Source organism: Nelusetta ayraudi, unplaced genomic scaffold (genome assembly GCF_046127955.1).
Source record: "Nelusetta ayraudi isolate G7.1 ecotype Tasmania unplaced genomic scaffold, CSIRO-AGI_Nayr_v1 ptg000016l, whole genome shotgun sequence".
In the NCBI taxonomy this organism is placed as follows: domain Eukaryota; kingdom Metazoa; phylum Chordata; class Actinopteri; order Tetraodontiformes; family Monacanthidae; genus Nelusetta; species Nelusetta ayraudi.
In genome coordinates, this window is record NW_027466066.1 from 2,198,821 (window position 1) to 2,210,089 (window position 11,269).

The window sequence follows — 11,269 nt, forward strand, 5'->3', positions numbered from 1 at the left end:
AACCACTTTGAAGCTCCACGGCTACTGAGTACTTTGACGAATTAAAAAAAAAAAAAAAAAGTACCCTGCGTTCATCCCAGTCTTGTGTTTTTTGACCCGATACAATCTCGCGTCTTTTCAGACCTAAAACATAAGCATCTCCCTTCTCAAAGTCTTTGTGGGGCTTTTTTCCAAGAGCAGACCGATGAAAGACTGTCAGTGAACTGTGCATATTGTAGAAAGAGATGCATGTCTATCCATTAGGATTTGATACAGTTTGATACTAAACTAAAAAAAAAAAAGTACACTACCTGTTTCTAAACCTCTATGGTATACCAAGGGCCGCATACGCTGATTAAAAAAAAAATAATACCAGGCTGTTCTAAATGTTAGTGAAACATTTTGCAGAGGTAGTTGAAAGGTGGAGTGTAGTCTAAAGAATATGAATTAATTATCTGCAAAAAATACAAAACAAAAAAAACTGAAATATTATTGTGTTAAGTCTTTGGATATGATATTGTCATTGTTGCTGAAAATACTGATCCTTGAAATACAATTTGAAAATGTCGTGATCTCAGACTAATGTATAAATGTTGGCTTGTTGGGTGTTGCATGGTTTAGCAGGATTCTTTCTTCCTCGCTCTCTCTCTTTTTTTTTAAAAACGACTTCATTGTAAAATCTAACGTGATTGGTGGTTGGTTGGTTGGTTGCCATTTACTGCCGACACAGTATTTGCAGGGATCCTTTTTTTAGGCACAGCTTTGCCAGAAACATTTGTCTGTGTCTGATGATGCCCCCAGCCTGTGACGACGGAGCGCTGCATTCTCCAGTATAGGTGTCAACAGTGAACTGTATCTTTTAATAAAGGCAAGTCAAACAACCAGCAGGACGACTATTATTTCCTATCTGTTTACCATTGGCTGCCACGTGATAAAATTCATTACACTCGCCCAGTTTGTGACAACACACTTGTTCATATTCCTTTCCAAATACAAAGCATCGTGTTTGCAGGAAGTTAAATCTCCGTATTTTAGTTTCTATCAGAGGCCTAAATAGGCTTTTTATTGCATAGTTCGCTTCATATCACTTCACTAATGAGTAATATGGTTAAAAATGTGTCACAAATGTTTCAGCTGAAAACCTCTGTCAATGTTTCCCTCGTTCATCATTTTCTCATTTGTGGTGTTTTTTTTTTTTTGCTTTTGTCGCTGCTCAAGGATCAGTGGATCCAATTCAGCTGAGCATGGAATTTTCTTTTTAAAAAAAGCAAGGAGAGATTCAGCACTGTACTGTTTGAAAAGGTACAATTGAAACCACGATGAACCTCGGTTCACTCTTTTGTCCTCCGCTGAGAACTCTTTTCATTAGAAGGAAGAAAGAAGCAACAAAAGACACCTTGTCAAAAGCAGCAGAACTGCTTTCTTTTATGCTGACCAAAGATTTAGAAACGGCCACCTCTGTCATCTCAACATTAAATCATGTTTTTTTTTTTCTTGTACTTTATCCACAAGTAAAATATGTTGTCTCTTTCCATGAGGTGCATCAAAATCCAGAGAACCAGAGCGTTTGTTGGAGTCTAGTCATTTCTTTTTCAATTTATTTGTCAACATGAATCGTAGCATAAAAGAAGGAATTTTTTCGTTATTTTTACATCAATTATTTACATTATTTCCTTTAATTTATTGACTTTAAGCCAGGCATGGGAAAACTACGGCCTGGGGGCCATATGCGGCCCGTTACGTTTTTTAATCCGGCCTAACTTGAAGAAATTATATTGATAGAAAGTAAAAATGATAAAATATCTGTATTTCATCCATTTTTACTGTGTTTTAGGAGTCATTACAATAAAAAGCTCAACACCATGGGGCTGCAAAGACATGTTTTGTTCATTTTCAATTGACATTAAAAAGATTTTCGACATAACCCATGATATATTTTTTCTCCTATGAGGTGGGTCACCAAAACCCGTTGTGGCCCCAACAGTCAAAAAGTTTACCCACCCCTGATTTAAGCTCACAAAAAAAAATATGAGAATGTGACATGGGGAAAGTGAACAACATGTTTGTAACAAGATTCATTACCATAAATCATTTAGTCTCTTAATCATTCATCTTCATGTCTTCAGATAAGTTATTACACAGAGGCGAGGTCATCCAAGCATCCTCTTTCACATCCTCTCGCACGTCTCTTTCTGTCCGCCTGTCCTTGTTCTTCATCCGTCCTACTCCTCGTCGGTGGACCACTCGCCCAGGCCGGATGTGACCTCCGCCGCGGTGGTGTTGTTACTGCCGAGCGCCTGCTCCAGCAGGGCTCGCTGGGCTGCTGCCGGCATGTACAGGAAGGCGTAGAGCAGCGCCAGCAGCAGCAGAGCCAGTAACAAAGGGATGCCCCAGTCCGATGTCATTATAGGCTCCTCACAGCGAGCCTGCAGAAAGGACTTTGGCATGATGGGGGCCAAAGGACTCGGATACGTTTGTCCCCTAAATGGCAGAGAAACACATCAGATGTGTCGCCACATTGGTAAAAATCCGAAAGGGAGAGTTTAAGTTTTGGGGAAAAAGATTCCTGCAACTTGATTCAGTCTTTAAAAAAAACATCCAAACGCTAAAAAAAAACAAAACCTGGAAGAATAATATCCAAGACAGAGAAAGCAATCTTGACCCACTTGGAGTCGTTTAATTCCACAGACAGACATGGACATCCAGGTGTGTTGCAAAGAAAACCATCAACTTTTCTTGTAATCAAAAAAGTGGTTGGGATTCAGTCATGAAGCAGTTTAAGTAAAGAAGAAGAAAATTATAATTACTTTGGAATGAGGGAATTTGATGAAGATCCTTGTTATCAAAAGAGATCTGGGATGTTGGCTGTGTCCTCTCAGTTCATCCACTCTGTTATCTGACTGGGGCGTTTGTGCAACATCCCCCCTCCAGTGAGTGTGGGCATGACTGTATTCACAGGTGAACATGCCAATTTGCCTCCCAGTTCTCGCTACTCAGAAATATTATGTAACAACGGTGAAATCCAACAAGAAACAAGAAACATTTGAATCGGTCTCGACATCAGCGCACTCGCGCGCACGCACACACGCACATGCACCAACACAAAACATCAACCCGATTGGGTCATGAGGTGGAGTTTATATAATCTTCCCTGATCTCCTTTGCTGAAAATACATCATACCTGCTGGTGTTCAGGGATTATCAGGTGAGAAACTGACCTTCATTGAAACAGGGTGTCTCTGCACAATGTGTTTCATATTGCTTGTTATGAAAGTTTTCACGTCATGGTATGTGGAGAAATTATTTATATTTCAGGTTTGATTATTTACCAAATGTATAGTTGATTTATATTTGAGTTTTTACAATAAAAAAGTTTTAATTGTATCCAACACATGTACAGTCAGTCCTGGACTGTTGCTAGGAGAGATGTTAAATATTGCTAAACTAATAAAAGATGATCAAATGACTAAAAAAAAACAACAATAAATCAGAGGACACGGTACTTGATTTAAAACAAAACAAAACAACAACAACAACAACAACAACATAGTTTTATATTGCCTTGCAACCACACTTAGCCAATACATTGTGGCGTATCTCTTTAATGGGCCGAGCCCAGTTTTAAACCACGTGACATCAACACAGGAAGTCTTCCGCTCCCAATCAGCAGTGTGCTGATGGCTGAAATATGCTGTTCAGGATTGGTTTCTTCTCTTAAACACTGCGTATTCCTGGTACGTCTCTAACATTAAATGTTCCTCTTTACGACAATTTGTGTTCATAAGTCTTAGTGAGTTATCGAATCACTAAAAGTGGCATCAATTTAGCAACATGCTAGTCAATGCTAGGGTTCGTTGCAGCTTCACGAAATCAAATATGGAAGAAAAAAATAGAGTTAAAGAAGATGCAGTGAAATAATCTGAAAGAAAGAAGCATATGAAATTTTAAAGAATCGACAGGATTTGCATTTTCTGCATGTGATATTACACGCTATTACAATTTCACCTGAAAGTTAATACGAATAGTATGATCACAGGCAAAATCAGAAGGCTTTTAATGCAAAAATTGTTGTCCTTCTAACATAAAATAAAAATATTATGAAAATAATCAGATGCATTGTCAGCCAATAAAGTACGTGCAAAATAATTGGATCGTGCAGCTAATTGCTCAGTTTAACAGGAAATTTGTAGTAGTGTTTTTTTTTTCTGTAGCAATAATAGTAGCAGCTTGCTTGTTTGAGTCTTAATACAAATACAAACAAGTGTGTTGTCTTATTAGGCGTATATGTGTTGGTGAACAACGGCGTACACGATGGCCACAGAGCCGGCCACCCTGGAGAACCTGAGTGTGCTGCACCAGAGCGATGACTTCATCGTCGTGAACAAGCACTGGGACATCCGCATTGACAGCAAGATGTGGTACGAGAAGCTGACAGTGCAGGCGCAGCTCAAGCATCGCTTCCCCCAGCTGGCCGACCCCAGCACCTACTACGGGTTCAGGTCAGGGTCGCACCAAAGATGAACGGAATATGCCTCAAAAATGATCTTGAGTCATAGTCTCATTGTCCCTGTCGTCTTCAGGTTTTGTCATCAGTTGGACTTCTCCACCAGCGGGGCTCTTTGTATCGCCCTCAACAAGGCAGCAGCTGGTCGGGCCTACCGCTGCTTTAAGGACCGCACCGTCACCAAAGCCTACCTCGCTCTTGTGTGTATATAATCACAGTAATGGAGACACGTACGCACAACTCAAGAAGGACAACATGTTTTTGTTTGTTACGCTGTCATCACTAATTGCGAGTATCAACACAGCGAAACTGACTCCCAGGCTGCGCACAGGTGGCCTTCGGAAATTCTAGTTTTCTTTGAGAACAAATTTAATTCACAACTTTTAATTTAATTTTGAAGTACACTCGACGACCAAAATATTATGACAAGCTGCCACCCGATGGCAAACAAAAAAAAAATTGCTTTGCTTTTTGTTGATACACTTCAGCATACAAGGCCTTAAATTGCCAACAACAAAATTAACACCTTTTATTCCTGTCTATGGTCTGATTTTCAAAGAGAGATTTTAAATCACCACCATTAATATTCTACCAGGTGCGTGGTTGGGTGGAGGAAGAGACGCGTACTTTGGACTTCTCAATAGGCAAGAACACTACAGAGGGAAAAACACACATGATGTGTATTGAAGGAACTGAAGGTTTGTACATAATGCTTGCTTTTCCTTTTTATTTTTATTTTTATTATTTTTATTTTGGACCTTCCTCATACTTGTTAAGATTCTAAAACTAAGTGGCCACCAGGTGGTCACAGAGGCCAGAATGAATCAGCGATTAATTGGTGTGTCCAAATTGATGAGATGGTCATTTCCAATATTGATGAAAGTTTGATCCAAAAAATTGACGATTCATCTTTATTCTGCATTCTTCGATTCCCAGGTTGTGAGAACCCAAAACCTTGCCGGACCGAGCTTGCAGTCTTGGAGTATGGCTTGTACGACGGAGAACCAGTCACCAAAGTCTTGCTGCAACCTCTCACAGGTAAGAACTCAATCATTTGCTTCTCTATGAAGTAAGTTTGTCATTTCTCTTTCTCGCTTTGCCTCAACAACAAATACTGGACAGAAAGAAAGATTAAGCTTATAGAGCAGCAATCAACTTAATTATTAGCTTAATGATTGTTTGTTTTAATTAATTATCATCTGTTTGTTTCTGGCGAAGGGCGAACCCATCAGTTGAGGGTCCACTGCTGCGCAATAGGCCACCCAATCGTCGGGGACTTCACATACAGCTCCGGAGCGGATGACGCCCCCTATCGCATGATGTTGCACGCCCACCTCCTTCACCTTCCCCTGGACCCCAAGCCCCTCCTCACCTGCGCCAGAGACCCCTTCCTCCCTTCAGCCGACCCCAAGTGGACCCCTGAGCGCTCCGCACGGACGCTGTCGGCCACCGTGGACGCCCTGCTGGAGCAGAGGGCCGAGGAGCAGAGGAGGGCCAAGGAGGAGGAGGTGGAGAGAGCGAGACAGAAGGAAGAGAAGAAGAGAAGGAGGAAAGAAGGGAGGACGGAGAAGGAGACGGAGGAGCAAAGGAGACAGTGTCAGGAGTGGCTGAGCGAATGGGCAGCAGACTGAATAGATAATGTGAGACTGGGACACGAAATGCGTTCTTCAAGATTTTAATGCACCAGGCGAATCAGAATTTTTTTTCTTTGCCAAATCGTGTTTGTGTTAAAGAATAAAGATTTCTCTGAGGGTTTTGATGCTGGGCAAACTAGTATTTGCTTGTCTGTTCTGAGTCCGAAGGGAGAAATGTGCAGTAAAGTTATCTGAAAGGCCCTGAAAGGAAAAGGTGAAATGAATGTTATTTATTCATTAGAAATCAGGTAAGCAAAATAAAAGTTGAGGCATAACTGAAGCAGAAGAGCCGAAAGGACAACAACTAAAAGAAAGAAAAAAAACACCTGATGTGAAATGAACAATGTCTAACTAGCTTAAGGAAAAAGTCAACAGTGGCGTAACATGGTCTGATCAGGAAACTGTCTTCAACAATACTTCAAGTTAAGTCGTGCTTGTGTTTATTCTCAAGTTCACTATAAAAACACCAAGACATCAAATTCTTCATCCAGTCGACATTGGCCAAGTGATGTTTAAACAATCTTTAGTGCGATTGTGCTTTCGTTAAGTTGATAACAGCTGGCGCCAAGACAGCTGCTTCTGGCTGTTATAAAGACAAACTAGAGATATTATTGACCTTCGGTACAGTTTTGGCTCCTGTGTTTTCATCAGTGGCGGATCTAGGGGGTGGCTACTTGGGCTCAAGCCGCGGATGTTTTCTCAAGAGCCCCGGATCTTGCTTCTGAACTGGTCTGAGTATAATGTGCAGTACTGGAATTCACCAGAGTGGCAGGCAGCATGCGCAGGAAAGCAGCCTAGACCACAGACCGGAAATCAAATGAGGTTTTGTAATTTTCCCTAAAAAAACGGGACAAATTGTGTCCCGGGAGAGATTTTATTTTTTCTGGGACAGGTGGTGAAAAAAAGAGAACAATTCTGGGGAAAAAGACCCGGCCGCACGGGTAAAGGGAAGATGCATATATATATTTTTTGTCTTTGTGCGCCACGCATTAGGTGTCAGGCTGCCCGCCTGCCCGTGGAGATGATCGGCGATCACGCCCCCCTCCCACATGGACACATGGACATATTATTAATTAAAATTGTCAATTTGGCCAGCGAAAAATAGAAATTAATGATCCAAACATTATCATATAAGATAACATTATAAAACCTCTCCTGGGACAATGTGCTACCGACGATACTTGCAAAGGGTAGAACAAATTGCATATTTAGACATTTGAGATCAAAACTAAAGACCCTTTTCGTCATGAACTGAGTCCCACTGTGTTTGAGTATCGACTTTTGAATATTCTCAATATTTGCCAGTCCAGCGTTCAAGCGGTCCAGCGCTCTCGAGCAGAACTACAATACCCACAATTCATTGTTGTCGCGGAGCCCGACGTCTACAAGCAGCCGAAAAGGAAGCTGGCGCAGAAGCGTTCGAGTGTGGATAGAGGCAGCGTAGGAGTACAATTACCAACTTTGTTTCTTTAAATATTGAATTCCTTGCGGCTTAAATCGTTTTAGTGCATTAAACAGAAGGCGGGACTGACAGCCAAAATGAGCTCCACGGTTTTCTCGTATGAGAGTTTGGTGCATGCTGTTTCAGGAGCAGTGGTAAGTTAGCCTCTGTTTTGCCATAATATTCTGTCATAAATGATATCAGCTGCAGGAACCTCGAGTACTTTTACAAAACTATGACACGGTTTAACACGTCCTGATTCATCAGGAGTGATGTTTTGACAATGCGACGAGCAAACACGGTGTTTTGAATTAGGGCTTAATGTTTGGGTAGTTGTTTTGGTTGTCAAACCTACTGGATTTGATAGTGTGTGTGTGTGTGTGTGTGTGTGTGTGTGTGTGTGTGTGTGTGTGTGTGTGTGTGTGTGTGTGTGTGTGTGTGTGTGTGTGTGTGTGTGTGTGGTACTCACAGTGGCACTTACAATCAGTCCAGTTATTTGTAATCAGTTTCATTTCAAGCCTTTGTCTGTGTTTATTTTTTTAGGGAAGTGTGACTGCCATGACCGTGTTCTTCCCTCTGGACACTGCCAGACTGAGGCTTCAAGGCAAGACGCTGTGGTTTCAACAAACCTGTTTACATCAGTCGTACACAAAAAAAAGTGCCTGCAACTAAAACTGCCTTCTAACTGTGTTTGCAGTGGATGAAAACAGGAAGGCACAATCCACACCTTCCATTCTGGCAGAAATTGTAAAAGAGGAGGGACTGTAAGTAAAAAGCAAATGTTTGTCCGTCAGTTCTTTGGGATTATTGTTGGGTTTGGGATGCACAGCTCTTGGATCTTGGAAAATACAAAACTCTTCAAACTCAGAATCCGTCTCAGCTGAAATAAACCATGCCTGGGTTTGCTCTCCTCCTTGCTCCGCAGACTTGCTCCGTACCGGGGTTGGTTCCCAGTCATCTGCAGCTTGTGCTGCTCCAACTTTGTTTACTTCTACTGCTTTCACAGCCTCAAGGCCAATTGGCTGAGGGGGAAGCAGTCGTCGTCCAGCGTCGACCTAAGGCTCGGCATCGCCGCAGGTAAACCTGGTGACAAAGGGTCACAAACTCGAGACAGGAAAGTCAGAGCTGAATTTTGCCGCCTTGCCTTTTCTCTGTCTGCTTGTCTAGGTATTGTGAATGTGCTGGTGACCACCCCTCTGTGGGTCGTCAACACCAGGCTGAAGCTCCAGGGTTCCAAGTTTCGCAGTGCAGGCATTCACCCAACCAACTACGCTGGCATCTTTGGTAATCCTTCTTTCATACTCTTGTAACCAGTATAATTTTATTTTATTTGCCTCAATTTTTTTTTTTTTTTTTTTTTTTGCAGATGCATTTTTCCAGATCGTTCGCGATGAGGGTGTGGGCGCGCTGTGGAACGGCACCTTCCCATCCCTGCTGCTGGTGCTAAACCCTGCCATCCAGTTCATGATTTATGAGGGACTGAAGAGGCAGCTGAGGAGAGGCATTCCCAGGGAGGTGAGTGAGAGGAGAGATTAAGTGAGGATTAGGTATCCTCAGGTATGTTAAGACCAGGACAGATCAGAACTACAACTCAGTTCAGTGTGTCACCGGAAGGGATCCACAGTGAAGATGATAATTGTTTTAGTGAAAACTTCAACTAGTATGATGTCTCATGTTTTTTGTTTTTTTTTCTTAAGGCAGGTACACTCTTGATTCAACAACTTCAATAAGATGTAGGAAAATATGGATTTTTTTGAAAAGAAATATATTTGCATTTATATTTCTACACAACAGTTTGGAAGTTGCCAGCAAGCAACTCTGTCAATGCATGTTTGGTGTGGCAAAATGGCAACCAAATGACCTGAATAGGGATGCTAAAGTGACTGTGATGGCCATTAACCTTGATGGTATTAACGCTAAAGAAAATAACTTTTGTGATTGTCATGTTTGTTTTTTGTTTGGTGTGTTTATTCTGAATTTGCAACTTCCCAATTGCTACTGAATGAAATTGAAAGAAATGAAAATTGAGGAAGTAAAAAATTATGAAACATTATCATTCTTCTCAAAAACAATATGGTTTAACTGCAACGACTTGAATTGGACTGTGCAATCGGTATTGAGGCAACACGAAACAAGTGATGTTTGTGATGTGGTTGCATCACTATGGAACAACCACAAACATGCAGGCACAGACATGCACCAGCAAGCATCAGAAGGAAAGTTCTTCTGGGGTTTCTCTATTTTCTGGATGAGTAGACAGTTCACATGCAGACTCTTTGTAATTCTGCTCACATGATCTCTGTGGGTTGTGAGCTCAGATTCAAGAGTCTGCCTCTCAGACTGCTGAACACGTGCAAGGAGTTTCATAAAAACGGCATTTTGAAGAATTCGACTGACGGCAAAGTGGAGAGCATTAATTCTCTAAATATTAGTGTAACATTTAGTTCTTAGCTGCAAAAGACACACTAAAACTGTTCTACTACTACTGGAAAATATATATATATTTAAATTATTTCTTTCCCGACCCTTCAAGCTGTCTTCTGTTGAAGTGTTCCTCATCGGTGCGGTCGCCAAGGCTGTTGCCACCACTGTCACTTACCCCCTGCAGACCACGCAGTCCATTCTTAGGGTGGGTTCTTGTCTTTACTTGTCCGCAATGAGACAAATGTGATCCGGTAATTTTTACCATTTTGAAATAATGTTTTTATTTTGCCTTTCTTTAATTTTTCACCCTCAGTTTGGTCAGTTCAGTGAGTCAAAGGACAAGTCAAAACTGCTGTCCAGTCTGAGGACACTTAAGTGTCTGCTGGTCAACAGAGTGAGGTGAATGAACACAGTCACACGATGACACGAAGAAACATCTTTACTTTATTATACTTGTGGAGTTGTAAAGAATAAGCTTAAGAATTGTGTTATATCGTGTCATGTCATCTTATATTTTCCAATTTCCCATGAAAAAATGTTCCATCAGCTGGTGGCCTACTCCTTAGCCTCTATATAGAGGCAATATTTTTTCCGAAAATACACCATTTGTTTGATGCTATCCAACTTTCACATTCCAATTTAAAACTTTCTTTTTTTTTTTTTTTTAAATCACTTTCTTTGTAGGAAGTATGGCATTCTGGGTCTGTTCAAAGGCCTGGAGGCCAAGCTGCTGCAGACGGTGTTGACCGCTGCCCTCATGTTCCTTCTCTATGAGAAGATCGCCAGCTGCACCTTTCAGGTCATGGGATTGGGGAACAACCTTCAAAAGAAACACTAGTCAGCATTATGTCGCGGTTGGATGGATGCTGGACCACATCACAGCCACTGACTGATTGCAGCCCCAATGGTGGAGTCTGAACTTCCTCGAAGTTCCTTCCTACTAATGCGATGATTTAAAAAAAAAAAAAAAAAAAAAAACTTTGTTTTTCTGTGTGTCATGTTTATCATTTTAAAAAACGTTGAAAATTCTTACAATGTCACTCGTTGTACATTTTTCAAGCATCATTTATTAGGTGTGGATCCATCATGAAGTCTCCCTTGCAAATTTTAATTGTCACGTTCAAGTGCAACACTAGTGCATTTTTTTTTTCAAGATGTGGTGCCGTTGCCACACATGTTGCCCCCTTGTGGAGATAATAAAAAAAAAAAAAATCTAAAACCAGCGCAGAATCCACATTTGCACTCTGCTGGTTATCTTCATTGAAAGGTCAAACTCCTTTTCGTGAC

At 41.3% G+C, this 11,269-nt stretch overlaps 2 protein-coding genes across 2 annotated transcripts; both read left to right on the forward strand.

Moving 5' to 3' along the window:
- Positions 1-3,601: 3,601 nt before the first annotated feature.
- Positions 3,602-6,384, forward strand: rpusd1 (RNA pseudouridine synthase domain containing 1). Its single transcript, XM_076023817.1, has 6 exons — positions 3,602-3,713; positions 4,258-4,478; positions 4,560-4,683; positions 5,079-5,181; positions 5,420-5,521; positions 5,702-6,384. The coding sequence occupies exons 2-6, from the start codon at positions 4,291-4,293 to the stop codon at positions 6,112-6,114; spliced, it is 930 nt and encodes a 309-aa protein (XP_075879932.1). The 5' UTR covers positions 3,602-3,713; positions 4,258-4,290; the 3' UTR covers positions 6,115-6,384.
- Positions 6,385-7,487: 1,103 nt separating this feature from the next.
- On the forward strand, positions 7,488-11,011 carry slc25a17 (solute carrier family 25 member 17). The gene is made up of 9 exons (XM_076023821.1): positions 7,488-7,713; positions 8,102-8,162; positions 8,256-8,322; positions 8,484-8,635; positions 8,726-8,842; positions 8,925-9,073; positions 10,092-10,187; positions 10,296-10,381; positions 10,667-11,011. The coding sequence occupies exons 1-9, from the start codon at positions 7,657-7,659 to the stop codon at positions 10,818-10,820; spliced, it is 939 nt and encodes a 312-aa protein (XP_075879936.1). The 5' UTR covers positions 7,488-7,656; the 3' UTR covers positions 10,821-11,011.
- Positions 11,012-11,269: the final 258 nt, after the last annotated feature.